This window comes from Oxyura jamaicensis, chromosome 15 (assembly GCF_011077185.1).
Source record: "Oxyura jamaicensis isolate SHBP4307 breed ruddy duck chromosome 15, BPBGC_Ojam_1.0, whole genome shotgun sequence".
NCBI classification, from domain to species: domain Eukaryota; kingdom Metazoa; phylum Chordata; class Aves; order Anseriformes; family Anatidae; genus Oxyura; species Oxyura jamaicensis.
The window spans coordinates 7,622,676-7,648,650 of record NC_048907.1 but is presented as its reverse complement, the minus strand read 5'-3'; the positions used below and the strand labels follow the sequence as shown (position 1 = coordinate 7,648,650).

The 25,975-nt window shown below is 52.8% G+C and overlaps 1 protein-coding gene across 5 annotated transcripts in view; it reads left to right on the top strand.

Annotated features, from left to right (window-relative positions):
* The window catches only part of PXN (paxillin), a 42,735-nt gene extending 17,874 nt beyond the window's left edge, over positions 1 to 24,861 (top strand). The window contains exons 2-15 of one of the 5 annotated variants that reach the window (XM_035340695.1): positions 6,317 to 6,543; positions 7,018 to 7,133; positions 9,072 to 9,211; positions 9,570 to 9,771; positions 10,279 to 10,414; positions 14,729 to 15,751; positions 16,553 to 16,822; positions 17,492 to 17,896; positions 18,494 to 18,574; positions 20,560 to 20,730; positions 21,074 to 21,247; positions 21,810 to 21,891; positions 22,261 to 22,409; positions 23,983 to 24,861. In XM_035340695.1, the coding sequence (XP_035196586.1) occupies positions 6,317 to 6,543; positions 7,018 to 7,133; positions 9,072 to 9,211; positions 9,570 to 9,771; positions 10,279 to 10,414; positions 14,729 to 15,751; positions 16,553 to 16,822; positions 17,492 to 17,896; positions 18,494 to 18,574; positions 20,560 to 20,730; positions 21,074 to 21,247; positions 21,810 to 21,891; positions 22,261 to 22,409; positions 23,983 to 24,249 (3,443 nt within the window). In that variant the 3' untranslated portion in view covers positions 24,250 to 24,861. Of the gene's footprint in view, positions 1 to 6,316; positions 6,544 to 7,017; positions 7,134 to 9,071; positions 9,212 to 9,569; positions 9,772 to 10,278; positions 10,415 to 14,728; positions 15,752 to 16,552; positions 16,823 to 17,491; positions 17,897 to 18,493; positions 18,575 to 20,559; positions 20,735 to 20,860; positions 20,929 to 21,073; positions 21,248 to 21,809; positions 21,892 to 22,260; positions 22,410 to 23,982 lie in introns of those variants that run through there. The other 4 variants (XM_035340694.1, XM_035340696.1, XM_035340697.1 and 1 more) reach the window with 4 other exon arrangements.
* Positions 24,862 to 25,975: the final 1,114 nt, after the last annotated feature.

The following is a 25,975-nucleotide window of genomic DNA, read 5'->3' as shown; positions in this document are numbered from 1 at the left end:
ATACCTGCAATCTAAAGCCTACCTTCTCCTGTTCATGTCTTTCCTATTCCTGTTAATTCTGTTTCGTTGCTTTCTGGGGCTCCCCCCATTTCCAGATGAGCTCGAAGGCAGTGAGAAGTCCTGCAGCAAGGCTCCAGCAAGTCTTCGGGATGCAGCTCTCTGAGCACTGCAAATGTTTCTTCTGAAAGGCTGCTTAATAGGATAAATATACCCAAGCTCCCCATTCCTCGGCAGTTACTCACAATGTAAAACTGGCTTGCCAAGGGTTGGGTTACCGCCCTGAGCTGTCTCCCTGCGTGCGAGCAGGGGGAGAGAAGACTCATTTGAGCCTAATGAGATTTTAAAAGTTTGCATTCAAGGATTTTGTGAGGAGCCTGCTGAGTGAGTTTGAGAGCTCAGGGCTCGGTTTTGAGTGTGTAGCTCCCCCCATTCTTTTAGGGCGGCAGCAGCAATCAGAGATCTGGAGTCAGCATCTTAGAGCTGTTAAGAAAAGTGGCAAGTCATTCTGCAAATGAGGGGTCTGCAGCGTGTCCTGTGCCGTGTCCTGTGCCGAGACTTGTTTATCACCTCATTTAGACCAGTCCTTGCAGCTCTTCTGCTTTCTGTTTGCCAGCTCACTGGCAAACCTGCTGCTGCCTAAGGCAGGAGAGCCTGGAGCGGCACGGGTTATTTGGATACGCAGGGGCGTGGAGAAGAGCAGGAGATGTGCAGACACCTGTTCCTGCAGCTGCACAGAGGAAGTACTGCACATTTGTGCTCACACATCTCACCCCGTGCCTGGGCAGTCGGGGTGGTGGTGGTGGAGCTGCGAGGGGAGGCGGCGCGCTGCGGCCGGGTGCTGAAGGCATGCGCTCTGTGCGGTGGCTGCTGGAGCCGGGATCCTGCAGCCACCGCTCGCTTTCCAGATGTCCCGTGCGAGAAGCGGAGCCCCGGGCAGCGTGCGGTTTGGGTGTGCAGCTGTGGCTTTCAGCTGCTGAGAACAAACGGCTGAGATCTGCGGCATTTGAGGTATCCTGCCTCAGCCATGCTTCCATTTCCTTCCCAGCAGAAGATGAGCTCAAGAAAATGTGACCAAAACCCTTTTGATCTGCTTGCTGCATCGACAATGCTCTGACTTGCTGAGCCAGCGTGGCTTAATAGCTCGGCCTCGGCTCTCGGGAGAGAGGAGCTCCACATGAAAATGGGAGGAAGTTTGCTCTCTCCTGGCACTACGGCTGTCATCCTTGTGCTGAGCGTGCTGAGTTCCACCGGACACTCAGTAGCAGAAGGCTTCTCCTTAATAGGCAAAAGCAAATTTATGTTGATAATTCTCTCTCGCATGTAATTTTTAGCCTCAGGAAGGTTAGCGAGTAGCTGGCAAATTGTCTGTGAGTGAAGTGCGTGCAGTGGTGTGTGCCTCTGCCTGCCGATGCCTTTCAGCTGGCGCTTTGGTTTTTTACACTTAGTGCTCTGCAGGTTGGTGTGAGTGTCACCGGGTGGTGAGAACAAGTAGGATGGACGGCCTCACTTTCAAAAAAAAAATCCTACGTCGCTGATGAACGCAGTGGAAAACAATGTACTGCTCGAGGTAACATTAGTGTTAAAGGCTGCTTGCTGCCGATTGGCACATGTGAGTGGTCGATGCCTTGTCACCGAGGTTTTTCCAGCACTAGTTGGTGGTGTGGTCTGCTTCGCTGCTCCCTCAGTCTGGGAGCGTTTGTGACATGCACGGGGACAGGGGAGAGAACAAGGAGCATGCTCTGATGTGCATGGGAAGATGCATGGAAATATCTTTTTTTAATAACTTCACTCCGTTGAATGGGGCTGAGCGCAGCTCAGTCGTACGGAAAAGGGAGCTGCTGTGAGCATCAGTACAAAGGGTCCCCACGTTATCTGTCCCTGTTCCCTACCTCTGAACGGCGTCGTGCTCCTGCTCTGGCATCGCTGCTGTGTATCGGACAGAGCTGGGACGTGGGAAGCTGGGAATGCGCGCCCACGGCTGCACACGAGGCTGCTCCCGGGGACGGCGAGTGCTGGCACGCAGCGGAGGAGCCCTGGGAATGCCGAGGAGCTGCGCCTCTGGCCGAGGAGATAGCGCAGGAATGTGCGCTGTGTGCTCGGGAGGTGATTGCTCCTTTTGGTGCAGCTTGTCCTGCTGAGTGGGACTTCCCCACGGTGTTGCATCTTGCTGATCCCCTTGGTAAGAAGGGATTCCTCGGAGCGGTTCAGTGCATGGACGGCAGCTCCCTTTTCCTCCATCCTCTAACCCTACAGACAGCTGCGCTGTGCTGAGCACTGAGAGCTAAAAGCTGAATGTCCCAGGCAAAATGTCTGGCAGGGCTTCGGCAGGCACCGGAAGCGATGCTGTCGGCATGAAGTGCCCCTCGTCCGTACCTAATGCACACGCAGAGCTGTGCGGGGGATTTGGAGGCCAGGATCCCAAGAAGCCTGTACTTAATAATGAGTTTTTGCAGAAGGGGAGGAGGGCTGAGCTAATGCACCCGCACTTCAGATACCTTGGAGTGCTGTGGAGTAGGAAAGGCACCAAGCGTGGTGTCTTGAACTGTCCCTCCTCCACAGAAAAATCAGTACAGACGAGCCACTTGAACGTGAAGGCAGCCGTCCTCCCCTGCTGGGGAGGATGTGGGTTGAGCAGCCCTCGGCCTGAGTGTGCTTTCACTTGAGCACAGAGCTTGAGTTGCTCGGTGGAGGGAGGAGGAGGAGGAGGACTGATTACGTGCTGCTGCATCGCCAGGTGCTCAGCTGGGTACCGGGGTGCTGCAGCATGTGGACGATGCTGAGCGGGAGTGTCGGGGCCGGTGGTGTTTCGGCAAATATCCCTCGTTTTTCCCCGCCTTGCAGCACTCTTTTAACACAGCGTAAAACACAGCTTTCTCTGCGCCCAGGTCGTGCTGGCGGTTAGGCTGAGCCCTCTGCACTCCGGTAACCAGATTGCCGTGCCGTTCCGCTCCGTCCACGTGCCTGCAAGTTGACCTTTGTGGCTGCGGGGTGCGTTGGAGCCCGTTTGGGGCAGCGGTGAAGCTGTGGCGGGTGCTGTGTGGTCGCTGCTGGAGCGCTGGGCGGTGGCCCCCGAGGTGCCGCAGCGTGTGCTGGGGAGGTGCAGCACATGGGGTTTTGTGCCTCTGCAATAGGGCCAGGCCCCTGCCTGTAGAGCTGACCAAGCGAGGTGGGGTCAGTGCCAAGCTGGCCGTTGCTGCCGGGTTTCATCGCTCCGTCCCTGTGAGGATGTGGTGGTGCCCTCTGACGGCTGCCGCTGTGCCACCGGGCTGCCTCCTGCCCTCGGCTGGGGGACCCAGCCCGCTGCTGGGGGGCTGAGCGGGGCTGGCGGCTGCTTTACACCTCCTGCAGCGCTGCGCCGCAGGGGCCGCCGTGGGAAGGACCGGTTCATTCCCCAGGAAATCGATAGAGCCTTTACTGTTCCTGCTGAAGAACTGAGTACTTCTATTTAAGGAGCAGTCACCGCAGTGACAGCGCGGCGCGAGGCACGGCGCCTTTGTTACAGCTCATCGGGTGAGGGCTGTCTGGTCCCGGTGGTCCTTTTGTGAAAGCCAGAAGGGAGCGGTGGGCCCTTATTCCATTAATAAGAACAAATCCCTCCCTTCTTTGCCCCCTTCCCTTCTCTCCTGTTACATTCTGATAGCCTTATAAAGGTGTGTGGATCCCAAACAAGCGCGCAGTGCTTTGGGACACGGTGCTGCGTGGGCACCAAAACATCGACCCCCTCGATGTTAATCCCCTCGGCTGGTTTGCACTGTGGCTGGGGACCAGCTTCCCGGCGTGGCGAGGTGGCTCTGGGCAGGTTGGCGTGAGCGAGGGCACGGGGCAAGGCCCCACGCTGTGGGGAAACTGGTGTCTGCTGGGGCTGTGTGCTCCTGCCTCGGGCCCATCTGGGAAGTTGAGGCAGTTGGAGTAAGCCAGCGATTCCTTCCCCAGCCTTTTCTCCTCCCTCCGCTTCCTGTTCCTCGCTCTGCCTTGTTTGCTCAAGTCTGGAAGGGGGAGGGCATGGGGGAAGTTAATCATTAACTGCGATGTCTTCTCCTTAACTCCTTCGCAGCCTGGGGCGCGGGGTTCCTGGCAGCTCCAGACCCCTCTTCTGCAGGCTTGGCAGGGTAAAAAGCTCCATTTAGCCGCGCTCCTCTGTGCCGTCAGGAAAAAGCAGCGGGTTTCTTGGATTTCTGTCCAGCGGCTCGCTCAGCAGAGGTGCTGGCCCCAGGATGCGAATTTTGCGGTGAGATGGTTACATCGTCTGCCCCGCAGTGAGGGCTGGGGCTGGAGGGTGGAAAAATGATTTGAGGTCCCCCTTGCAGGGCTGGAGGAGCCGTCCGCCCTCACGGGATTTTTACTTCCTGGTGGAGTTTGATTTGCCTCTGCCATTGGCGGGGAGCAGCACAAACCCCACCTTCCTGGGTAGCCCTGCTCTGGAGCTGTGTGCACCAAACCTCCCGTCACAGGACCTGCCCGCTCCAGGGAATCGCGGCTCCGCGGTCCCCGCGAGGTATGTGCCTTCCCCGTGGAATCCACCAGCCGTTCTTTTGCTTAGAAAGAAACCTAAACTCACTTTTCCCCAGCTGCTGCAAGCTTGTATCCCATCAGAGAATCTGATTCTGGGGTATTTTGGTCCCCCTAGGAGGATGCCCGCGGCTTAAATGCTTTGGAGCGTCTTCCTGGCTAAACGACTGGTGCACGGAGTTAATTTACCGCAGGATTTAATTTGCTGCTGGCTGTATTACGTTCTCTGAGGGCAGGACTGCTGCTTTTTTCTCTTTTCCCTCTTATGACGCTTTGGTTGGTGGAAGAGAGCGAGCATAAAAGCAGCACCTTCCTCATCTTGTAATGCGATAATGCCGTCCTCCATTTGACCCTCGAGCGTGTGTTCTGAAGGGCTGCCGAGCGCCTTGGCTGCTGCGGGCTGCTCTGCTCGGGAAGGGGCTTGGAGCTGGCAGGTGCCTGCCGTTAGGGCCAGCATGCCCTGCAGCTTGTCAGGTGCCTCCTGATCCCTGCAGCTCCTTGAGACCCTGGCTGGGTCCCCAGCCATGGTCCTCAGCCCCAAAATCAGAATGTTGAGGCGCCTGTTGTGCGCAGGAGGAGGAAGGCAGGTCCCGCTCACCTGAAGGGCTCGAAGGCAGCGGGGTCTGGCACCGAGCACAGGGAGGTTCAGTGCCAGTGAGGGGCTTCTCCTCCCAAAAGTTTCCCAAAGTTTTCTTCCTGGCATCTGGTTGAACCACACATGTTCCACGGGTGCCGCCAGGCGTGTCCCAATGCTCTTGTACCGGAGGGCGCCCACGTCCTAGTGGGCTGTCTCCTCTCTAAGCGGCCCCGCAGAGGTGTGCTCCTGCCTGCGGGCACCTGGCCGGCCGGGCTTTCTGCCAAAAACTGCACGGTGCAGACCTGCAGCCGCTGGAGTTTCCCCGCAGGGCGGCTCACAGAGCAGACGCCCCACGAGCTGGGATTTGCCATGAGTCACAGCAGAGGAGTGCGGGCGCGCAACGGGAAAAGGAGAGTGCAGGGAGAAATCTGGAGAGGTGGGTTGGCTCGTCCCGGCGGTGAGGGGGGAGTGTTTTCCCTGCTCCGAGGTTTCTGAGAGGTGCTAACCTTGTGACGTGGGTTCCTCTGCCTGGCACCAGCGCCGGTGTTTATAGCGGATGGAAGTTTTTTTTCTTCTCTTCAGGAATTTGCGAGCAGGCTCCACCCAGGGAGCTGAGAATTGTTTCCAGGAGAAGAAACTGCGTTTACCTGGCAGGCTCTGGAAACCAGTTAACAGTTCGTGTGATCTACTGAGGGGGATTTTTGTTAGGAAAGCCGAAGAACATGGTTCTGCTGCCGCGCTGATGGGCTAATTTGAAAGTTGCATGCTTCTTGCAGTGCCTGAAACTCTGGAGAATACCCCTCCCGAGCTCTTGTTTCCTGCAGAAAGCAGTGCCTGCGGCCACGTGAAATGACTCGGTGATGATGTGGGGCCTGTAATTAGCCTGTGTCAATATCCTGTTGCGGGTCAATCCCTAGGCAGGTTCCTCCTAGGCTGCCCTTCTGCAGGGCGCAGTGAGGCTGTGGGTCCTTCATGCTGGGTGGCTTCCCAATTAAGACAAAAATCTGAGGCTGACCAAGTTTTTTCTGGCTGCTCTGTTACCCCTTGATGTTTTTCTTTGTACTAGAAGCCCTGAGCTGCAGCAGTGTTTAACAGCGCATTTAGCAGATCACCCGAGATGAAAACTCTTCCCAAAGACCTTCTGATGTGGACATCCTGAATAACGAGACGAAAGAGAAAAAGCTGTTGTCCAGGATGTCACTGTTTTTTGTTTTTTCTTCCTTCCTGCAGACGCCTTACTGGCAGACCTGGAATCCACCACCTCACACATCGCCAAGCGACCAGTGTTTCTAACGGAGGAAACGCCGTACTCCTATCCAACTGGAAACCACACGTACCAGGAGATCGCTGTGCCGCCTCCAGTGCCCCCGCCGCCTTCCAGCGAGGCCCTGAATGGCACTGTGATCGACCCCTTGGACCAGTGGCAGCCCAACGTGTCCAGATACGTCCACCAGCAAGTAAGTGAGCACGTGCCTGTGCAGATGGGGAAGGTGCCTGCTTGTTTGGTTGCTGCAGTCCTCTCAAGGACGTAGATGAGGGGAACGAATTGCAAGATGTGAGGGTGAGGCTGGGTACGAACAGAGTGGGGAAACGGGGGGACGTGGAGGTTTTTCATAGAGCTAACCGGTCGGGACAAATGGCAAAGAACTCGAAACCCGCTGTCGTTGTTTCAGCAGTGGTAGCGTGGTGACATTAGTGTTAGTCACCCGTCTGGCAGACTGGGGGTTTCCAGCACAGATCTGCAACTCGTAGGCAAATCCGAGGCAAGTGGGGAGCAGTCATCCCTGCTGTAGTTCCCCTCCCGAAGGCTGGCTGGGCTGCGTAATAGACAATTGTGCTGCTGGGCTTTCTCCTGCGGGGTGTGGGGTTGCGGCGCAGTGTGTGTACTTGTGTGGCGTTCTCTGTCTCTAACACAAATCTCGTTTCCGCAGCCTCAGTCCCAGTCGCCTATATACAGCTCTAGTGCCAAAAGCTCCAGTGCCTCTGTTCCTAGGGACGGGCTCAGCTCTCCTTCTCCTCGTGCCAGTGAAGAGGAACACGTCTACAGGTATCTTGTCCCCGTTCAGAGAGAGGCCTGACTCAGCTCCAGCTGCCTTCTGTAACTGGAAACAAACGCTCTTGTATAAGCTCCTTGTATATGTTCTGTTGCCCAGTGTTGGGTGTTGTTGGCTTGTTTGTAAGGGGCGATGGTATTTTTTGTACTTGCTTCAAGGGTTAATGTGGGCCTTCAGTTTGCTCGGCTGTAGGAGAGGTTAAGGATCCATCAGACAGGACTGGATCTGGATTGGGTTGAAGTATACAGTCCAGGGACAAGTACCAAATCCAGCCCCAAAAGTTCTTGAGGAGGTGGGTGGCCTTTGAGTCAGTTATCTCAGGGAACTCAGTCACCCGTCACCTGGCAGGATGCACGATGATTTGAATTTTCATGTAATTTTTTTAACAATGGCTTTAGAACTTCCGTGTCACTACCGCTGACTACTTACTGCTTTATGCTCACAAAGACAGCTCAGAGGTTGGCGGGGCGGCCTGCATGGTAGGCCTGCATGTTCTGCTCACATGACGCTGAGAAGAAGAGGCGTTCAGGACTTCATTTCTGCCACCCCATGCAACACACTCTGTCCCCAGTGCCTATTTACGGTGGTGTTTCGCTGGTCTTGTGCACTAACCACGCCTCGCTCTTCCTCCTGAGCCGAAAGTTGCTTACAACCAGAACTACTTCTGGGTAGAACCAGGCATAGCCAGAGATGGGCCAATGGAGGCAGTAATTGCAGTTTTTTCAGAGGGCTGCCTGCAATTAGTACAAAATGAAGATAATTAGGGCCCTGAATCCTCCTGTAAAAGGGCCTGGCATGGCCTGGTTCTGGTCTGAATTGCAGCTTGTGTGCTTGGGCCAGGATGAAGTATGCCCTCCTCAGACTGTGTTTGTGGACTTTGTTTTCAGCCTGAAGAGAAAGATAAGAACTGCCTTTATGGAATCTCGTAATTGTCACTGGTGCAGTAGGTATCAGAGTGCTAAGGCCCGTCTTGGATTAACTTTCTGAGCAGAATCTGGGAGTGTGCAGGAAACAGAAATTCCCTTTTTGGATTTGGAAAGCATCTTTTTGATGCAATAAGAACCTCTAGAGCATTACGAGTTATTTGTCCACTCGTAAAACTAGGAGAAAAGCATTTCCCTGCCGTTGACGATGGGAAGACTGTTATTACAGAGTTGTTACTGTAAAAAACACTGCACGAGTCCTCAGTTGTTCTCAGTTTTGCTTTGAAACGGCTTGCATTCATGCGTAGCTAAGTGGGATCACCCTTACAGGATGAGCAGTAATTACAGCTAGTGCTTTATATATGCTCGTGTGTAGGTAAACTTTAAAGGCCCGTGTTTAACGTGGTGGAAAATGCTTTCAATTACCAATTATAAATTGATTACAATTCCCCAGATTAAAGGTTTGAGGACTTGAAAAGAGTCCTTGTGTACTGCAAAAGGTTGCCACGTAACGTGCCGCTTTTGGCGTTTTGTTGCTAGCTTGAGATTTGTACTTTGCCTCCTCTCCAGTCTGTGCTGGCCCTGCATCCCCTTGTTTCAGAGGAGTTATTTGCTGCTTGCTGTGATGTCAGCAGAAACAAGTAATTTTCCCGTACGCCAGCTAATGGTTCTGCTGCTGTTCTGTGCAGCTTGGATCTGCAGACAGTTAACTCTTTGCTACAGGGCTGTGCAGCACGTGGTCCTGAAAATCCAAGCCCCTGTCTCTCAATGCTCTTTCTTTGTAACTGACAAATGAAGATGTGGATGAGCAAACTGAAGCTGTGGCTAAGCAGCAGCTCTGTTGAGAGTCACTTCACAAAGCACACGTCTTCTTTCCCCACAGAGCTAAAAGCCCCATTTTGAAAATCATTCAGTACATGTATAAACCCTACTAACATAACACAGATTTCCCTCCATTCTTCTGCAGTATCTTGAAGTAGAAGTTTTGTGCTTCCCTTTTATTTTTAGTTTCCCAAACAAGCAGAAGTCTGCAGAACCATCTCCCACGATGACCAGCGCCTCTCTGGGCAGCAACCTCTCAGAACTGGACAGGCTTCTCCTGGAACTGAATGCTGTTCAACATAATCCCCCAAGTGGCTTCCCAGCAGGTAAGGAGGAGCAAGACGTTTGGTATTAGTAGTTAGTTTGCTTCCCAAAATAGTAGCCTACCTTCCAGCATCCCTTCTGAGGGAGATGCCCCCAGCCCCGATCAAAGACTCATTCAGTATGGATGGGACCTTTTGAGGTCCAGCACCATACTCAAACTCGGACCAACTTTAAAGTTGCCTCTAACTGCAGAGTTTCAAAGTTAGATTATGCTGCTCAAGTCCTTGTGCAAGTCCTGAATATCCTCAAAGATGGAAATTCCACAAGGTTTCTGGGCAGCTCATTGCTCTTGCCTCTGATCTGCATGTATGTATGGACCTGTGTGTCTGAACTACTCTTTTCTGCTCCCCCTTTCTAAAGACGAGGCCAGCAGAAGCCCATCGCTGCCCGGCGTGACTGGACCTCACTATGTCATCCCAGAGGGCAGCAGCTCTGTGGGAGGGAAGGCTGCACCCCCTACAAAAGAAAAACCAAAGCGGAATGGCGGGCGTGGGATCGAGGATGTGCGTCCCAGTGTGGAGAGCCTGCTGGATGAGCTGGAGAGCTCGGTGCCAAGTCCAGTGTAAGTGGTGTTTTGGGGACTGCTGGCTTCCCTGGGGCTGGACGGGCTGTTGTGGGAGTAGTGAGGTAAGGGAGGGACAGATGCTGCGGGGCAGTGATGGACAGAAGATGGGATTTGTCCGAAGGTGGGAAATTCAACAGGCACGTGAGGATGCTTGTGCTCTTCTATCTACTGCATCTCTTCCTGGATGGAAAAAATAACACGTCATGTCACTAGTGGCATGTTGAACTTGGACGTGCAGCTGGTCACAAATACCCACTGTCTGGTGAAAGAAATGTTTGGTCGTAGTCCATGCCTTCATGGCTAGGGTGTATGTGCGTGTACACTCATGTTAGATGTGGCAGAGAGAAGACCTGTGTGTGGTGTGGATGTTGGATCTTGGGGGAGGGCTGGCCAGGGTGGGCTGTGCTGATGAAACTTGCTGTGCTGTGCTTGTTTTGGGGGACAGTGGGACTTTCAGTCCAGGAGGGCTCCCCTGTACCTAAATGTACTCTTTTTTCTTGTCAGCCCTGCAATCACTGTGAGCCAAGGAGAGGTGAGCAGCCCCCAGCGTGTCACTGCCAGCCAACAGCAGACCCGTATATCTGCTTCTTCAGCTACACGAGAACTGGATGAGCTGATGGCCTCCCTCTCTGACTTTAAGGTGCCCTATCTTCACAACTTATGTTTCATCTTGACCCTCCCCGTGTCTAGACTGTCTTGCCTGTTGGCTGCGTCTGCTGACCTTATTGGGTCTCCCAAATGGCCTCTTTACCTCTCATCCTTACTTGGGGAAGGTTCCTCTGGGGGTGTTTGCACTTTGTGTGCTGCTGTAGGTTCTTGACTTCTATAAATTCTCATCACTGGCATGGGTAAGGCAGTTCTGGGGTCTGTTTTTCCTTCCATCCTGCAGTTTGTCTGTGTTTGGCAAAGATAATGAGCTCAGTTGCTGCTCAGTGCAGGGTGAATTATTTTGCTGTGCTGCAACTTAACAAGAAGTAGGGGAGCATGGGACACTGGTCTGCTTATTGACAGAGACCGGGCTCTCCTGTTCTACGAGATGGCCCCCTCTGGAATGCATTTTTATACCCTGATGTGCTTTCCCTGAGGAGGGTGTGTTAGGGGCTTAATGGCATGTGATATGAACACTGGAGCCTTTGCATCAGTCGGAGACTTCATAGGATTCCATCTTAAAACAATAGCACTTATTCAGGTCAAAATAGGGTTAAAGAATGAGCTTTCTGGGAGTGGAGGATGACAAACAGTATTCAGAATCGTGTTTACAAGTCAACCAGTTGCATTGGAAAGGAACTGCTACCAGTGCTTCAGTTGTGAGTAGCACATAGACAATCCCATAATAGGACAAGCAGGGGAGTAACTTGTCCGTGGTCATCTTGATGAAGTTTTTAGCATACGTCCTTGGATGATTTATAAACGCAGATACTTCTTATTCATAGAGGTATGCTGTCATTCTGACACTAGGTGATTAACTGTAGCGTTTATTTTCATGCTATTTCATTTACCCACAACCATAGCAAAAAGCGCTCTTGCTTTCTACTTTCAGCTGGTTCACTTAAAGCCTTGCTGAATTATTCACTTGAATTTATTCTGAGGTGAAGAAGCAAATACCTAACACATTCTGTATGTTGCCATTATTGGGTGTGCCTTTCTGACATGCACGTGTGAGTTTGCTTTGTAATCCTAAGCAAGTCCCTAACTCACATGGCAGAACCTGCTGATGCTTGGTGTTTCTTGCCTGTGCTGAACTCCATCTCCTCCTACGGTGAGTTTAGGTGTGAGGCAGACAGAGCTGAGCAACACTTTGTGACAAGTAAACAGGGCGTTCAGACACAGCTTTGCTGTGGTTATCTGTGGTGGTCGCTCCCTCTGTGCCACGTTCGTGTGAGTGCTTCCAAAGTGTGCTGTGGATTTCATGGAGATCCCTACAATACCTGGAGTTTTGACCACGCGTGTGAGCTCAGAACCCAGCAGCGAGCCTGCATGCTCCACGGGACTTTACTTGCCCTGTACTTGCTGGGATTTAATTCAGTCTGTGGTCTGTGACTCATGTACATGATTTACTGAGAATCAAGGAGTTACTCACTGTTTGCTCTGGACTTAGTGGAGTTTGTATTTAGTCAACTGCAAACACCGACACCTTCCTGTTGCTTTTTTTCTCCGTATTAGGTCCTGGGGTAGAGTGCAGGATATCCACGGCTGTGTGTTCAATCTGTTTGCAAAATGGCACAGTTGGGAGGCTGGAGAGTTTCCACCTGTGCTGCTGGCAGCATACCTTGCCTTGCTCCTTCTACATGCTGTGGGAGTGCCAGGGCCTCGTGCCCCTGCTGTTTTTATCAGGGCTCAGAAACAAGCTCAGGGTGTGGTTGGTGCCACAAGCCTTTTGCTCCTTGGTGAGCTCTTGGCAACTGGGAATATCCTTGCCCAGCGTAGACTTTTTTTTTTTCAAGATACAAAGAGGAGACGTTTCTGAGTGTGGCTGTTCAAATGCTTTGCAGCCTTGGGAAAAGGCCTGAGATTCTTTGTGTAACTCCATTAAAACTGCATGACAGCCTAGCTGCTTTCCGTAATGCTGCCTTCCTTCCTGGCTTAGTTTCTGGTTGGACTTTGAGAACAAACTGAAATGCAGCAAAATTTGAAGATTTGAGCTCTATAAACTCAGTGTTAGGATTTTTGTCTCATCTGTATATAAATGTTCTTCCCCTAAAGCACCAGCAACATGGTTTCTGTGATCACTTCTCTCTTGTTAATATTGTCCCTGGCTGTTTTTAACAGCTGCTCTCCTTCTTCCTGTTCTCCTTGTTGCTTCATTTTCCCTTCAGTCCTTTTTGTTTGTTTTTACCTCCCTTGTTTGTGCCAACTAGTGGTGTTAGCTTGTGTGTAAAAATGGACTTCTGGTCTGTTCCAGTGGCAGGATGGGAGAGAAGTGGAGTCTTTCCTAAAAGTGAAAGATGAAAGGCTGTTGTTCGAGTGCCAGACCTGTGTGGGGCTGCAAGAAATAGGACAGAAAAACCGAGTCCAGCATGCAACCAGCTGGAGCTGGTACAACTGCAAGTTCCAGCAGATGGGGGTGGGAGAGGTGGCAGCACTGATGTTTAATTTCCCTCATACCCCAGGGTAAAAGCTGCTGTTACAGACTGGTACATTTTATCATCATTTTTCTCACTTTAATGAGTTGCTCGTTCTCTTTGCTTACAGAATCCATTTGATTTTGGGTTATCTAGCTCATCAGCGGCCGTGGAGATTACTTAATGCACTTGGTTTTTCAGCCTCTGCCATTCCTGTGTAATACGATGCCTGCTTGCTGCGTGGTGAGGTGCTTGCCTTTAGCTGTGAACTGCTGTGTGTGCAACCTTGCTCTGAATTTGGAGCTAGTGTGTTTTTAATAGGCTGGGAATACTTGCTTTTGAGCAAAATGACAGTCTTGCTGTCAAAATGACCGGCTTTAATTTTAGAAAGTCTAGAAACTGAGTAAATATGAACCTTAGTATAAAAACTGGTTGCTTTTATGGGTACATCTGGGGGGTATAAATACAGGGGAGGGCAATATTGGCAAACTTGTTATTTTAACTGAGGAATGTACTTGCTAGTTCTTATTTTGCCATGCTCCCTGAAATGAGGAGCAACCTGCAATGAATTGTGGTCCCCTACTGCCTTCCCAGTGGTCTCCCTGTAGTGCTACCGCTGTGACTTCACAGATTTGTGTGCTTGCCATCTCCTGACCCCTTGGGATGGTAGCTGCGTAGGCCAGCTGAAGGTATACGTCTTTGCCAACTTCTGGCAGATTTTGTGCATGTTCTGGTTGATTTTAGCCTTCAATTTGTGGCAAGTGTCCCAGAAAGGTAAGTAAGGACTGAGATACTGTGCACGGGCTTAGAAAGTTATGTGCCCTGCTACATTAGAACGTGAGCATCTAACTTCTTAAAGCTTCTTTGGAAAGCATGGCAAAGAATCAGAGCAGCTCTTGATAGCTGTCAGATGTGGGAATTCTTATGTTTTTAAACCTGGCAGGGACAGCATTGACCTGAAGTTGGCCTGGCTAACCCGCTGTTCTGATTGCCTTTCTGTAAGGAAAAGGAGAAATGCCAACTTGTCTCCTAGAGCACAGCCAGGAGCCACTGGAAACAGGGAAAGGAGGATCTGTGATCTGTTGTTTTTAAAACTCCCTCTAGTCAAGGAGAACCAAAAACTTGGTATCAGTTGCTCTCGTTAGAGTGTATTTTGGATTAAAATTAATACTGATGAATACTGATTTTACTGTTACAATGTAAATGTGGAGATGGCTAGATTAGCCTGTTCCCTTAGGCCACAATCAAAGCAGAGTTTGGAAGGGCATAGAGCGACTGCCAGGCTTGTTGAGATTCAGCGTGTGTCACGTCCAAGGTGAGATTAATGATGTGGGTAGAACAAAGCCCATGTCATCTGTTCTTGCTGTGCTTGCCCCGAAGCTTTGTTTTCATTGCCATGAACGTAACCAACTGCAGCACGCTGTTAGTGTATCAAGAAGAAGAATGTCAGGGTTTGTTCTATTCATTGATTGCTTTTTTTTCAACTTCAAAATGTAAAATCTACATGGCTGTCTGTCTGTAAGTTGCTAATGTGACCTTTACTCACAGTCCAGACATTCCTGGGTTTGTTGCTGGCTTCCCAGCAGCTGTCGCATGCCAACGTCACAGCTGTAGGTGAACACGAGGTGTTGCTTAGGAGGGCAGCATAGAAAAAGGATCTTGATGGCTGTAGAGCTTCGTATCGTGTGATCTCATGCAGAGATCAGCACGCTGTCACATTAGTTCTGCTCTTTGATACCTCGTTCTCATTCCTCATTCTCTGATGTAAGACTCTGGATCGCCATGGCTCTTTGATTTGGAGGTCACAGTAGTTACAATGCTGTACACCATGCTTATTTTTTCTCTTTCTTCTATGTTTTTTCTCCTTGTTCCTTCTGTCTCCTTTCTTGCAGACTAGTTCCACTCTCTCTCTGATTTCTGAGCCCTCCCCAGAACTGGTTCCCAGCTCAGCAGACGCAGACTCCAGCGACTCTCATCACAGCTTAACAGTGCTTTCCTCTTCCAAACGTCTTCCTGCGAGTCACAGCGGGGACTTGGCAGCACCATCATCTGCCCCCTCAGCAGTCCTCCGCACTGGGGAAGGCAGTCACGTTGTAGCTCTGCCTGCTTCAGGGCATTCTACTGCTCCTCCACGCGTGCCTTCTTTGCCACAAATGGTCCCCGTGCCCCCTCCGCGTGTCTCTTCTGCTGCTCGTGGGGAGCAGTTGACCTCTGCAGGCTTGGTTAGGCTGAGCAGAAAGCCCGACTCTTCTAGAAAGGCTTCCCAGGCCGTGCCAGCTTCCAGTGTGGAGCTTCTGTGTAGGTCTGCTGAGGTGGAGGCACAAGGCCTAGCGTTGGCAAAGGAGAGTGAGAAAAAGGACCCCAAAATCTCAAGTGTCCCAATTTCAAATACTGGTCAAGGGAACGGGCAGATATCTAAAGACCCGGGCCAGCAGGGAGCATTCAGGGATAATCCAGCCCTTCCTTCTGAGGGCAGAAGTGCGGAAACAGCTTTAGATGAGCTCTGGGCCCTGGAGCTGGCCGAGCATCTGCCAGAAGTACACGCAAAGCATGACAGGGTTTTGAGTCCTGTGTGTGAACCTTCTGTCACAGCCCTGGATCGGCGGGACATCTTCCCAGACACTAAAAAACAGTTGGGATTCGTTGTGGAGCAAGGACAGGAGCTAAAAGCTGAAGTACCACGTGAAATCCAAGCAGATGGCTGTCCTGATCTGGGCCAGAAGAGGCAGGGCAGAGAGAGAACTCCTAGGAAGGCAGGAGCTGCTAACATGACCAAAGCCAGAGGAGAGCAGGAAAATGAGCAGTTCACAAGCTCTGCAGTTGCTCCCGAACCTCCTGAAAACGTTTGGAAAGCCGAATGGGATCAGCTGCATGTCTCCAAACCACCCATCGAGAGGATCTCAGCATCAGGCCAGGCAGGCACCGAAGGAATGCGGGAGCAGGATGAGTCCAGGCCTGACCTGAGGGCTCACTAACGTTTGTGTGTGGTGTGAGAGCGCCTGGGCTCGCCCGCACTAACAGCATGCGGTGCCGAGCAGCGTTACTGACAGCTGCATGTCACGGACATGTCAAGTCCCCTGCTCTGTCCTGTGGCCTCTGCATGCCGGTGAGCAGGACAGAGCATGGCGGGCTGTAGGGACTGCCCTGCGAAGGGGAGCTTTATTCCCTAACTGGAGTAAGGCAAATGGCTTCTGAGGAGTTGAAGGGCTGTTTCACGCCCCTGGAGGATGTTCCCGACTTGGGATGGCAGCTCCTCTACTCTGCTGAGCCTTTTTAGGTCTTGTTGCCAGACCCGTCAGTGTTCCTTCCAGCCCTGGAAGTGCGCTTTGTGCACCAGCCATCTCTGACCGAGAGTCTTCTCCCTGTAAAGGGCAGACAGAGAGGCTGCAGTGTGTCCTTGCGATGCCGAGGTTTCTTTAATGCTCGGCGGAGCGGTCGTGCTGCACCTCCTATCTTGGCTTCCTGCTGGGTAATCTTTCCCTTCCTTTTCTAGATAGTTATTTTTGGCTGCAGTGATTATCCTTACGGGGTTTTTCCTTGCACTGAGTCACTGTTCTGGGCTGTGCCAAAAGGAGTTTTGGCATTGTGGAATAAATGTCATCACTCTTCCTGCTCTGCTCACAGTTGTCACTAATAGCCTGAGTTTGTGCTGTTGCATCTTGAGGCTTGCCCTTACCTTGCCCTTCTCTGCTGATACTGTTACCTTTGTCATTTAGATTAAGTCTTTAATCAAGAGGACAAAAGAGACCTCCAATGTACATCCGATGAGTCGGGACCTGTCTCCAAGGCGTAAGCTAGGTCCTGCGATATTTCACAAGTCAGAGTCCCAGGATCGCTTGATTGAAGAGCTGCAGGACAGACTGGGCATCACCAAGGAGGGGGAACACGAGGAGTGGAAAAGCCAGGATGACTGGCTGACAGAGGGGGTCGTTATCACTGCCAGCCCCCAGGGAGAAGAGCAGAATGGTGGACAGCAAGTAGAGAAGGTAGAAAGGAGGGGCGTGTCTGGGGAAATGCCAGCATGTCCCTCTGTCCAGACAGCATGGTATGGAAGTGCAGATTCAGTCTGAGTGTCCTAAGCAAGACAAAATGAAGAACTAACTCCTGCTCACCCTTGCCTGACCTGAAAAGGGAACTGGCTCGTGGGTCCTAGTTCTTTCTGGTTAAGAACTGGAGCAGTATCTGAGGGCCCTGGTAACAGTATCTGTTTGGGTCTGCTGCTGTCGCATATCAAATATCCACGTGGGGATTATTTGAGAGCCATGTTGGGAGGCCTGGCATAGAGGCAAGCTTTGTTTCCTGCCTCTGCAGGAAGTTCTGGGTGGGACATGGTGCTCCTCCTCAGAGCGATGCAGAGAAACAAGTTTTCTAGTTCCTTGTCCCTTGCTTTTTTGCTGCTTTTTCCCCTTAGATAAAGAAGGTAAAAACCAGCAGCCTCTGTTCTTAGCCACTTGTGTGGCTGTGGCAGTGAGGCTGATGTCCTGTTCGTGCTCAGGTGCAAACCCAAGGAGGTTCAGAAGAGGAAGGGGGAGAGAAGTGGGCAGTAAAGACTGGGTTATCGTCTGGTCTGTGCTCCCAGCCTTCCTGGTGCAGGAGGTGTTTGTTGGTTCCTCTTTGGATTTATTCACTTCTCTTCTTCCTCCGTGTCTTTCTAGGTGGTTTTCCCTCCAGAGTCCCCGCACCCCCCAAGGAGGACGGTCTCTGTTTCAGCCTCTCCTCCGCTCCAGCCTTCCAAAGAAGCTGCAAAGACAGCCCCTGCTAACGCTGCTCTCCCTCGTGTCCCTGGCCCCGTACCTCTCCTCCCTCTCCCACCTCAGCCTTCCCACCCACCATCTACCTCAGCTCCTCGTCCAGTCTCCTCCTCTTCCTTCAGCGTGGCTCCCCAGCCTCTCTTCCAGTGGGAGACTTCTGCTGATGATTATCAGGAGCTTTCTGTTGGGGGCACCCCTCCTTCTGAAGACCCTGGGCACTCCTCTCCCCAGCCTTGGACCCCTAGCACCAGGACAGTTGTTTCTGTTGGCTGTCAGACTGAAGATGAGGCTTTCTTCCCACAGATGCAGGCAGGCCTATCTTTTCTGTTTGTTTTCTTTTCCTTTTCAGCAGAATCTTGTCCGGTCGAACCACTGCTCCCAGCTTGGTAGCCCAGTAGATGTTCAGGCAAAGGCTGGTGCTGAACTGTGGTAGGAGAGCAGAGCTGTTGGTAATAACAAATCAATCCCAGCTGTGCCTGTCTGGCGCTGCGAAGGGCACGGCTGTGCAGTAATCGCTGGGGTGCGTGTGCTTCCTGCCTGCCCTTTGTGCAGCAGGGATCACGTTGGCTTTATTTCCCTCTGAGATGAAAAAGGCGGCTCTGAAACTAAGGCTCAGCTCTCCCTGCCAGAATTCTCCTAGAAGTAGGGAGAGGGATGAAAAAAGACACCAAAATCTCAACCCTTCCTGTGTTGGTCCATGCGGCTAGCTGCCCACAGTGCGAGGGGTTTGGGGGAGGAGATGGTGGGGTCAAGGGCTGCGCTCTGCACCCCCTGCCAGGGAAGGGCTGCGGCTCCAGGACGTGGGGAAGTCTTAATGCATGTGAGCAGCGCAGCGGTGTGCCGCGGGGTTTGTCCAGGTCTGAGCTGCGAGCAAACCTCTGCATCGTGACCTGTGGTGCTTTGCAGGTGACCTCTGCTCCTGCCCTCATTGGCAGTGCCAGTCTGCTGGCTGCTACGGGACCCCTGGGCCCCCGCAGCCCCGAGAAGGCAGGGCCTCTTTGCTCTTTGCATGGCGTGCCCTTCTGGGGGGTGCACGGGCAGCTCCCGGCGTGGGGAAAGTAGCTTTTTGTAGAGTCTGGTGTGTTGCTTCTCGAGCTCTTAGCTGAATGTGAGTGATGGCAGGTCTCGTGGGTGCAGGGTGGGAATTTGAAGGCCTCTGCATGACAGATTTGTGTGGCTGCGGTGCTGGCTGTCCCCTTAAACAGCAGGCACTGGGAACAGGAGGTTGAAGCAAGCCTTCCTCAGTAGCAACTCGTCTGTGAGCTGGATCCCCAGGCCAGGTAGATGCTGTGGTGTCCCCAGGTCATTGTGCCTGCACTGGGGTCACCTGTGGCTTCTAGAGCGCCCCAGGCGAGGGTGTTGCTCCATGTTGAATTCATCTCCTTCCTCTCCGAGTGGTATTTACCACTTATCTCTGTGTCTGCCCTGCCTGGTGGCCACAAGCCCCTGGCTAGTGAGGGAGGGAGGATGTGATCCTGCTCCGCCCAGCCCTTTTCCTCCCGCTGTGCCGTGCAGGAAGCCCTGGCTTTGTCCCAGGACTCTGTCCCCAGGTTGTGCAGAGGCCTGTGTCTGTCTCCTGGGGAAGTCTCCCCGCGGTGCTGAGCTCTGGGGCAGTCGCGGTCACCGCTCGGCAGCCACCAGCGGCTGGAGGCAGAGGGCTCCGGGCGCTGGGGCTGGGCTCTGCTGCCGGGGGCCACGGGGTGGCTGGGAGGGGACAGGTTGTGCACTGGGCTCCACTGGGAAGCTAGAAGTATGTATGGCCTGAGAATTTTTGTGCAAACAAGTGGAAACTGGGGTTTGCCACTGAGTTAACTGGCTGACTACAAGCGTGAGCAGGGTGAGGAGCAGAGCTCCTCCTGGGCTGGAAGGGATGGTTCTGCCACGGCTCTGAGGTGCTTCAGCATGTCCTGATCCCCGGCTGCGATGGCAGCAGGCTGGGGGGGTGTTTGCAGGCACAGATTTTATGTCTGTGTTTAATCTGTCCCCTCAGTAGGAGAAAACATGCTCCAGACCAACAACTCACAGAGGGACTTGTGTTGGGTCTCTGATCCTGGCCGTAGGTGTCACAGTGCAGAGTCAGCAGAGAGAAACTCTACCTCGTTACTGCAGTTTGCCTGCAAAGGGGGCTTTGGTGTCCCAAGAGCGCACATACTTTGTTCCCGAGTTAGGAACCAAAGTAAAACTTTTCCCCTGGCCTTCTTTGGGAAGGTTTTGTGAGCTGCTTGTGCTGTGAGTTCCAGAACCTGCCTCTGAGACAAGTACCCCGATCCCCTTCCCCGATCCCCTTCCCCGGCACCCCGTGTGCATTTCCAACAACAGACGTGGCAGTGTTTCCGCTGCAGCCTGCTGCCGTGGAGGCACTGCCCTCTCTGTAGGTAAACACCGGGCAACTCCGACTGTTTCCTTCCTGCTTCCACTTGCTCGGCTTGGGCGTGGGATGAGAGCCACCTGATGGGGCGAGGGAGACTCGGCAAGGAACGGTGCGGATGGGGGGAGGGAAGAGCGGAGGTGCTTTGGCTGAAAGGAAGATGGAGCGCGGGGAGGAGAGGGCTCTGTCGGATGACAGAGTGAGCAGCAGCACAGGAGCAGAGAGGGGTCAAGGGGAAGAGGCCCTCGGCTGGCGTCTCTGCTTTGTCAGCTGGCCAGGAGCTGATGAGGTGAAGGGAGATTTTTGGCAGAGGCTTAGAGAGCGCTGTACTGACTGGCTGGGGTCTGCTAGTGACTTCTGCTCTGTGTGCAGCGAAGGAAAGGCAGATCCTTAGTTCGCAGCTCTGCTGTTACACATCCCAGGGCCTCTGCATGGGCACAATTTGTGTGTGTTGATCCTGGCTCTTACCGGCTTCTGCAGCGAGCGTAGCTGTCTCCTAGCAATCTCCCATCTCTGCAGAAGAGACGCTGGCAGCGACAGCAGCCCTTTTCCTGGTCAGGGAATCGCCTCCTGCCTTACAGCCTTTGTTTTCTCTTCCCTGCAGTTCATGGCGCAGGGGAAAGCCGGCAGCAGCTCCCCGCCATCCACAACCCCCAAACCTGGCAGCCAGCTGGACACCATGCTGGGAAGTCTCCAGTCCGACCTGAACAAACTGGGAGTAGCTACGGTTGCCAAGGGCGTCTGTGGAGCCTGCAAGAAGCCGATCGCTGGGCAGGTGGGTCGAAGGTGCCACCCCAGTGCTGAAGTTTGGGCTGCAGCTGGGCGTAACGGGGAGGGCTTTTCGTGAGGCTGAAGAGACTGGAGATGCTGGAGAAACTGAAGTACTCTATTTATCCACTGGCTAGGTACGCTGTAAGCTCCTCCAGTGACCTCTACCCTGCCCTTGAGGGACTGCCCTCTCCTGAGATGATAGGTAATTCAGTTTTCATGCTACCCCAGTCCAGGGCTCACTTGAGTAGTAGATCTTGTCATTCTTGCTGACCTCCAGCTGGTAACTTGTCATGTGGTCGAGGGGAGAGCGAGATAGAGTTGTCCTTCATAAGCTGTCTTCCCAACAGGTAGTTACAGCCATGGGGAAGACCTGGCACCCCGAGCACTTCGTCTGCACCCACTGCCAGGAGGAGATCGGGTCACGGAACTTCTTTGAGCGGGATGGGCAGCCCTACTGCGAGAAGGACTATCACAACCTCTTCTCCCCTCGCTGCTACTACTGCAACGGGCCCATCCTCGATGTGAGTTCTGGGGGGTTACGAGCCCTGACACGAGGTGCTGCAGGCCTCGGTGTTTAAAAACTCCACCCATGTGTCCTGGGTGAAAGACTTTGTTTGGGGACTTCTGTTTTTCCTTTGCACTGGCTCTGAAAGGGAAACGACTTGACCCAGTCCAGTTCTTAACGAACTTAATTAATGAGCTGGGTTAGTCCCTCTTACCTTCACTGAAGCTGTAATCCCTCAGAGCATGGCTCTGTCATCGTGGTAACGATTCCCCAGCTCCTGCCTGTTGGTAGCCTGTACTAAGAGGCACCAGTGTGCTAGTCCTGGGAGCTGGACGGGGCCCTGTGTAAGGGAGGAAGCTGTGTGTAAGATCCTTTTAGGGTAAAAGTGTGCTGTGGGGAAAGCCTGAATGAGCCAGAGTCAGGAGAGAACTGACTCAGCTCTGCAAAGGACAGTCTATTTTAATGCACACAGATGTCAGCACCAACATTAATGTGTTCTTCCACCCCGTGCCCCCTTGTTCACCTCCAGGCTGAACCCATGATTAATGTGATTGTACTTTGTTTCTTCCTCTGAACAGAAAGTGGTGACGGCTTTGGACAGAACATGGCACCCTGAACACTTCTTCTGTGCCCAGTGTGGAGCTTTCTTTGGACCTGAAGGTATTACTGGTTTATACGAGGGGACAACAGTCTCCTCCCTGAGCTGCAGACATGTGTAAGGCAGAGCTGCTACTGGGGGCCAGCCTGAGAGATGACGGGAACTGCTGAAGGCAGAAGTTCCAAGGGAAATAGCTGTTTATGCAGAAAGGATCCCACCAGGAATTTTTTCCTCTCTCTCTCAGTCTCTGGAGAGGAAAAGTATGCATGTGCATGTGTGCGCATGGGACAGGAAGGGCAGCAGAATGAGGAACAGCTGCCTGCTGTGCGTGAGGGGACGGGAAGGATGATCCAAGCCGCACTGGTTTCTCCAGAGCTTGGCTGGCCATAGGTGAAGGTCAGGAGCTGATGCTCTTTGTTCTTCTTTGGCAGGATTTCATGAGAAGGACGGCAAAGCCTACTGCCGCAAGGACTACTTTGACATGTTTGCTCCCAAGTGTGGAGGCTGTGCCCGGGCTATCCTGGAAAACTACATTTCTGCCTTGAACACCCTGTGGCACCCTGAATGTTTTGTCTGTCGGGTAAGAAACCCAAGGCCCTTTGGGGCTGCTCTGTGACCCCTCTCATTTCCACCCAGCAGGCCCCTTATCAAACTGAAGGCGTCCATGAAGGACAGCCAGCCCCACAAGATAGAAACACGTCAGCACCAAGCACCTTCTTGATCCTCTCCTGGATTACATGAAACTTTCTAGCTGCTTTGCTCTTTCTGTTCCCAGCTGCAGTTACGGGCTTCTGCAGCAGCTCACAGATAAACAGAGACATTTTCTGTGGCCTTTAAACAATTATAAGCTAAGCTTCTCTCTAAGCACTTGCCTCAGCAATCAGATTTTGAGGCTCTTCCTCCCATGCTCCATCTGACAATGTAAACTAATGAGACTGACCTTGTTCAGGCAAGGCAGCGAAGTAGTGGCAGGCTCCGTGCAGCAGGCACAATAAACAGGAATACTGCAGATTAAATGCTTGGCGCTCTTTCAAAGTGCCTCGCAAATATTAACTCTTACAGGCCCCAAGAGATGAGCAAATACAAGCCAGGCTTTCCTAGAGTGGGAGAGAAAAGGAAAGAAACCAGATTCAGCAGCAGAACCGCGAGCTGCGGGTTCGTGGTGTGATTGTTGATGGAGCATTGAGCCGCTGGTGGCTCTGCATGCCCGACACTGTGCACACAGGTCAGGCTGCGTGTGACCCTGTGTCCTCCCAGGGGATGAGGAAGGTGCCTGGGCTGAGCAGCACCAGGGTTATGGAGATCTGACTTCCGTGGGCCTTCCTGCTGCCATGTTCAGTCCGTGATGGACAGGATCCTCAGCTCCCCCCCAGGCCATCACCTCAATTCACCACTTGCACGAGGGGGAAATCTCCCCGGCCTTGCAGGGAGGATGGGGGCTTCTGCTGCAGGTTCTGCTGTCACGCTCTCAGCTGCCTGGTACTGAGGGCAATGATGAGTGCTGGGCTCCAACAAGCACACGGCTCACACAGCTGGTGTGTCCTCGTCTATGCAAAATCGTTAGCACTGTAGAAAAAAAACGGGTTTCTTCCAGTAGGGATGCATGCATGCTTGGTGGAGGTATTTCAGGGTGGAATCCCCATCCTGCACAAAGCCATACACTGGCTCTGTCATGCCAGCCATTCCAGAGAGCACTTGTAAATAGGAATTGTGCCTCGTTTTCCCAGCTGGACCTAGCACCAGGTTCATTAGGCTTTGCTGTAGGGAAGCCTGTGTTGGTCCCTGCCTTCCGCCTCCTATTGTGGGGAAGCCGCAGTGAGATTAGGAGAAAAAGGGGAAGGTGCTCTGCAGACAGTTTCCTGTCTGGAGGGAAGGAGCAGTGTTCCTCTTCGTCCTGGCTGAACTCATCTGGTAACTCCTATTTTCTTTGTGTGAGAGAAGCCAGCTGGAAAGGGTCGTGGTTATTTCCCTTGCTTGTGGTGGCTCTATCCATCAGCCTTTTCTTGGAAACTCTCCTTAATGGACAGACTTTGGCTCTGTGGACAGCAGGAGGATGTTGAAAGCCCGTGGCACAGAGTGGAGGAGATTTGTGGAGCCTCCCACACCCCCGGCTTGTTACTGAGTCTGTCCCCTTGTGCTTTCTCCCCCTGCAGGAGTGTTTCACACCATTCATCAATGGCAGCTTCTTCGAGCACGACGGGCAGCCCTACTGCGAGGTGCATTACCATGAGCGTCGCGGCTCGCTGTGCTCTGGGTGCCAGAAGCCCATCACAGGACGCTGCATCACTGCTATGGGCAAGAAATTTCACCCCGAACACTTTGTCTGTGCCTTCTGCCTCAAGCAGCTCAACAAAGGAACCTTCAAAGAACAGAACGACAAGCCCTACTGTCAGAACTGCTTTCTCAAACTCTTCTGTTAGAGGCGTCCTAGCTGGGAGCTAAGCATCTTTCTGCCTCCCCCCGGGCAGTTCTGTCTCTCTGAACATTACTGTGATTTCAAAACCTTCCCAGGCAGGGGAGAGGGCGGGTGGGGGGTGGGTGGTAGAGCTTGCTGCTGCTGCCAAGAGGCAGCAGCTCCAGAGACGGACCATTAAACTGGAAATGCCCTTGCTGTGTCTCAGCAGAGAGAGGCGAGTCCCCTCGTTCCTGTGTGCGGCTGGGTGTGACTGACAGCTGAGCTTAGCCCGAGGGCTCCACCAGGGAGCTTTTCCCCAGCCCCCTCCCAGCAGCAGGAGCCTTAGCCAGTACGTTTCAGCCCGTGTCAGCGCTCTGGGCACACCCTGACGCTGGCAGACAATGCAGTCCTGACACCTCTCTGAGGCTCCCGCGTGCAGCCCGAGCAGTAGCACAGCGAGGGCACCTCGTGAGCTCAGCACCACACGGCCTCTGCTCCCTGGGGCTGTGGGTACACCTGGCTTACCAAGAGCCTCAGCACAGGCAGCCAGGACCCTGCAAGGGTCTCTCCAGTTCCATTACACTGTAAGGAGTTGATACCACTTATTTTTGTTGTTTGTTTGAAGAGGAATCAAGGTATTACTGTGTTTTTTTTCTCTTCCCCTAGTTTGTGACTCCCTGCCCTCTCCAAGCCCTGGCCATCCCTCCGTGCTGCTGAGCGCCCCTAGGGTGATGTGCGGGGCCAGGCACCTCCCTCAGCACCCACTCCCCTCGCCTGCTGCTCCCCGGAGAGAGGCGGCAGCACTGTCCCTTCTTTAGGAGCAGGGAGGTTAGGGCCAGCCTTCATCACCCATCCCCAACACGAGTGCCTGGGGCATGCGTGCCTTTAGCAGGCCTGACGCTCTCCCACCTACCAGGGCCTGCACTTGTCACAAGGTGGGGGAGAAGTGGAGGGGTTTAAGAAGCCAGGGAAAAAAAAAAAATCCACCCTTTGTATGCTTTCTCCTTCCTCTCTTTGCTAACGAGACCTGTCAGCCCTTGGTATTTCCTTTCTGCACTCCTGTTAAACATGTTCCACGGAGAGATGCTAGAGCAATAACCTTTTGTACTGACTGTTACTGGCATAACGCGTCCCCGGGGTCGGGTGTGTGAGGCACACTTGGTTTTACTATCGAAATGAATACTGTATCCTGCCTTTGATAAGATTTCTACACTGATTTTGAATTCATATCTAATTTGCTTTTAATCCTCTTATACAAAAATTGGTTTTGAAGTGATTTTAAGCAAGCGCCTTTTATATCTCGAGCTGTGCTGTTCCGGGCAGCATGCCCGTGGGGCTGCCCGCCTGCCTTTATAACCTCGACGCTGTGTTAAACCGACCTGCCCTCGCCTGCTTCTTTCTGGGGGGGGGGGGGGGGCGGCGGCCGGGGGGGGGGGCCACCACTATTTTATTATTATATTATTTTTTATTATTTTTTATTTTTGTTTATCTTTGTTTTATTTATATTTTATTCTTTTTGTTTTTTTTTTATTTTAAAAAATTATTTTTGCTTTTATTTTATCTTTGTTTTATTTATTTATTTTAAAATCTTATTTGTGCTTTTATTTTATCCTATTTTATTACTTTATTCTCCCGGGCGGCCTGTGCCTGGCTGGGTCAATGAGTGTCAGCGTAAGCTGTGACCTGCGGTCCACCGCGCCTCCCGGGACCTCGCAGGGAGCCGTGGGGCGATGCTGCGGGGGGGGGGGGGG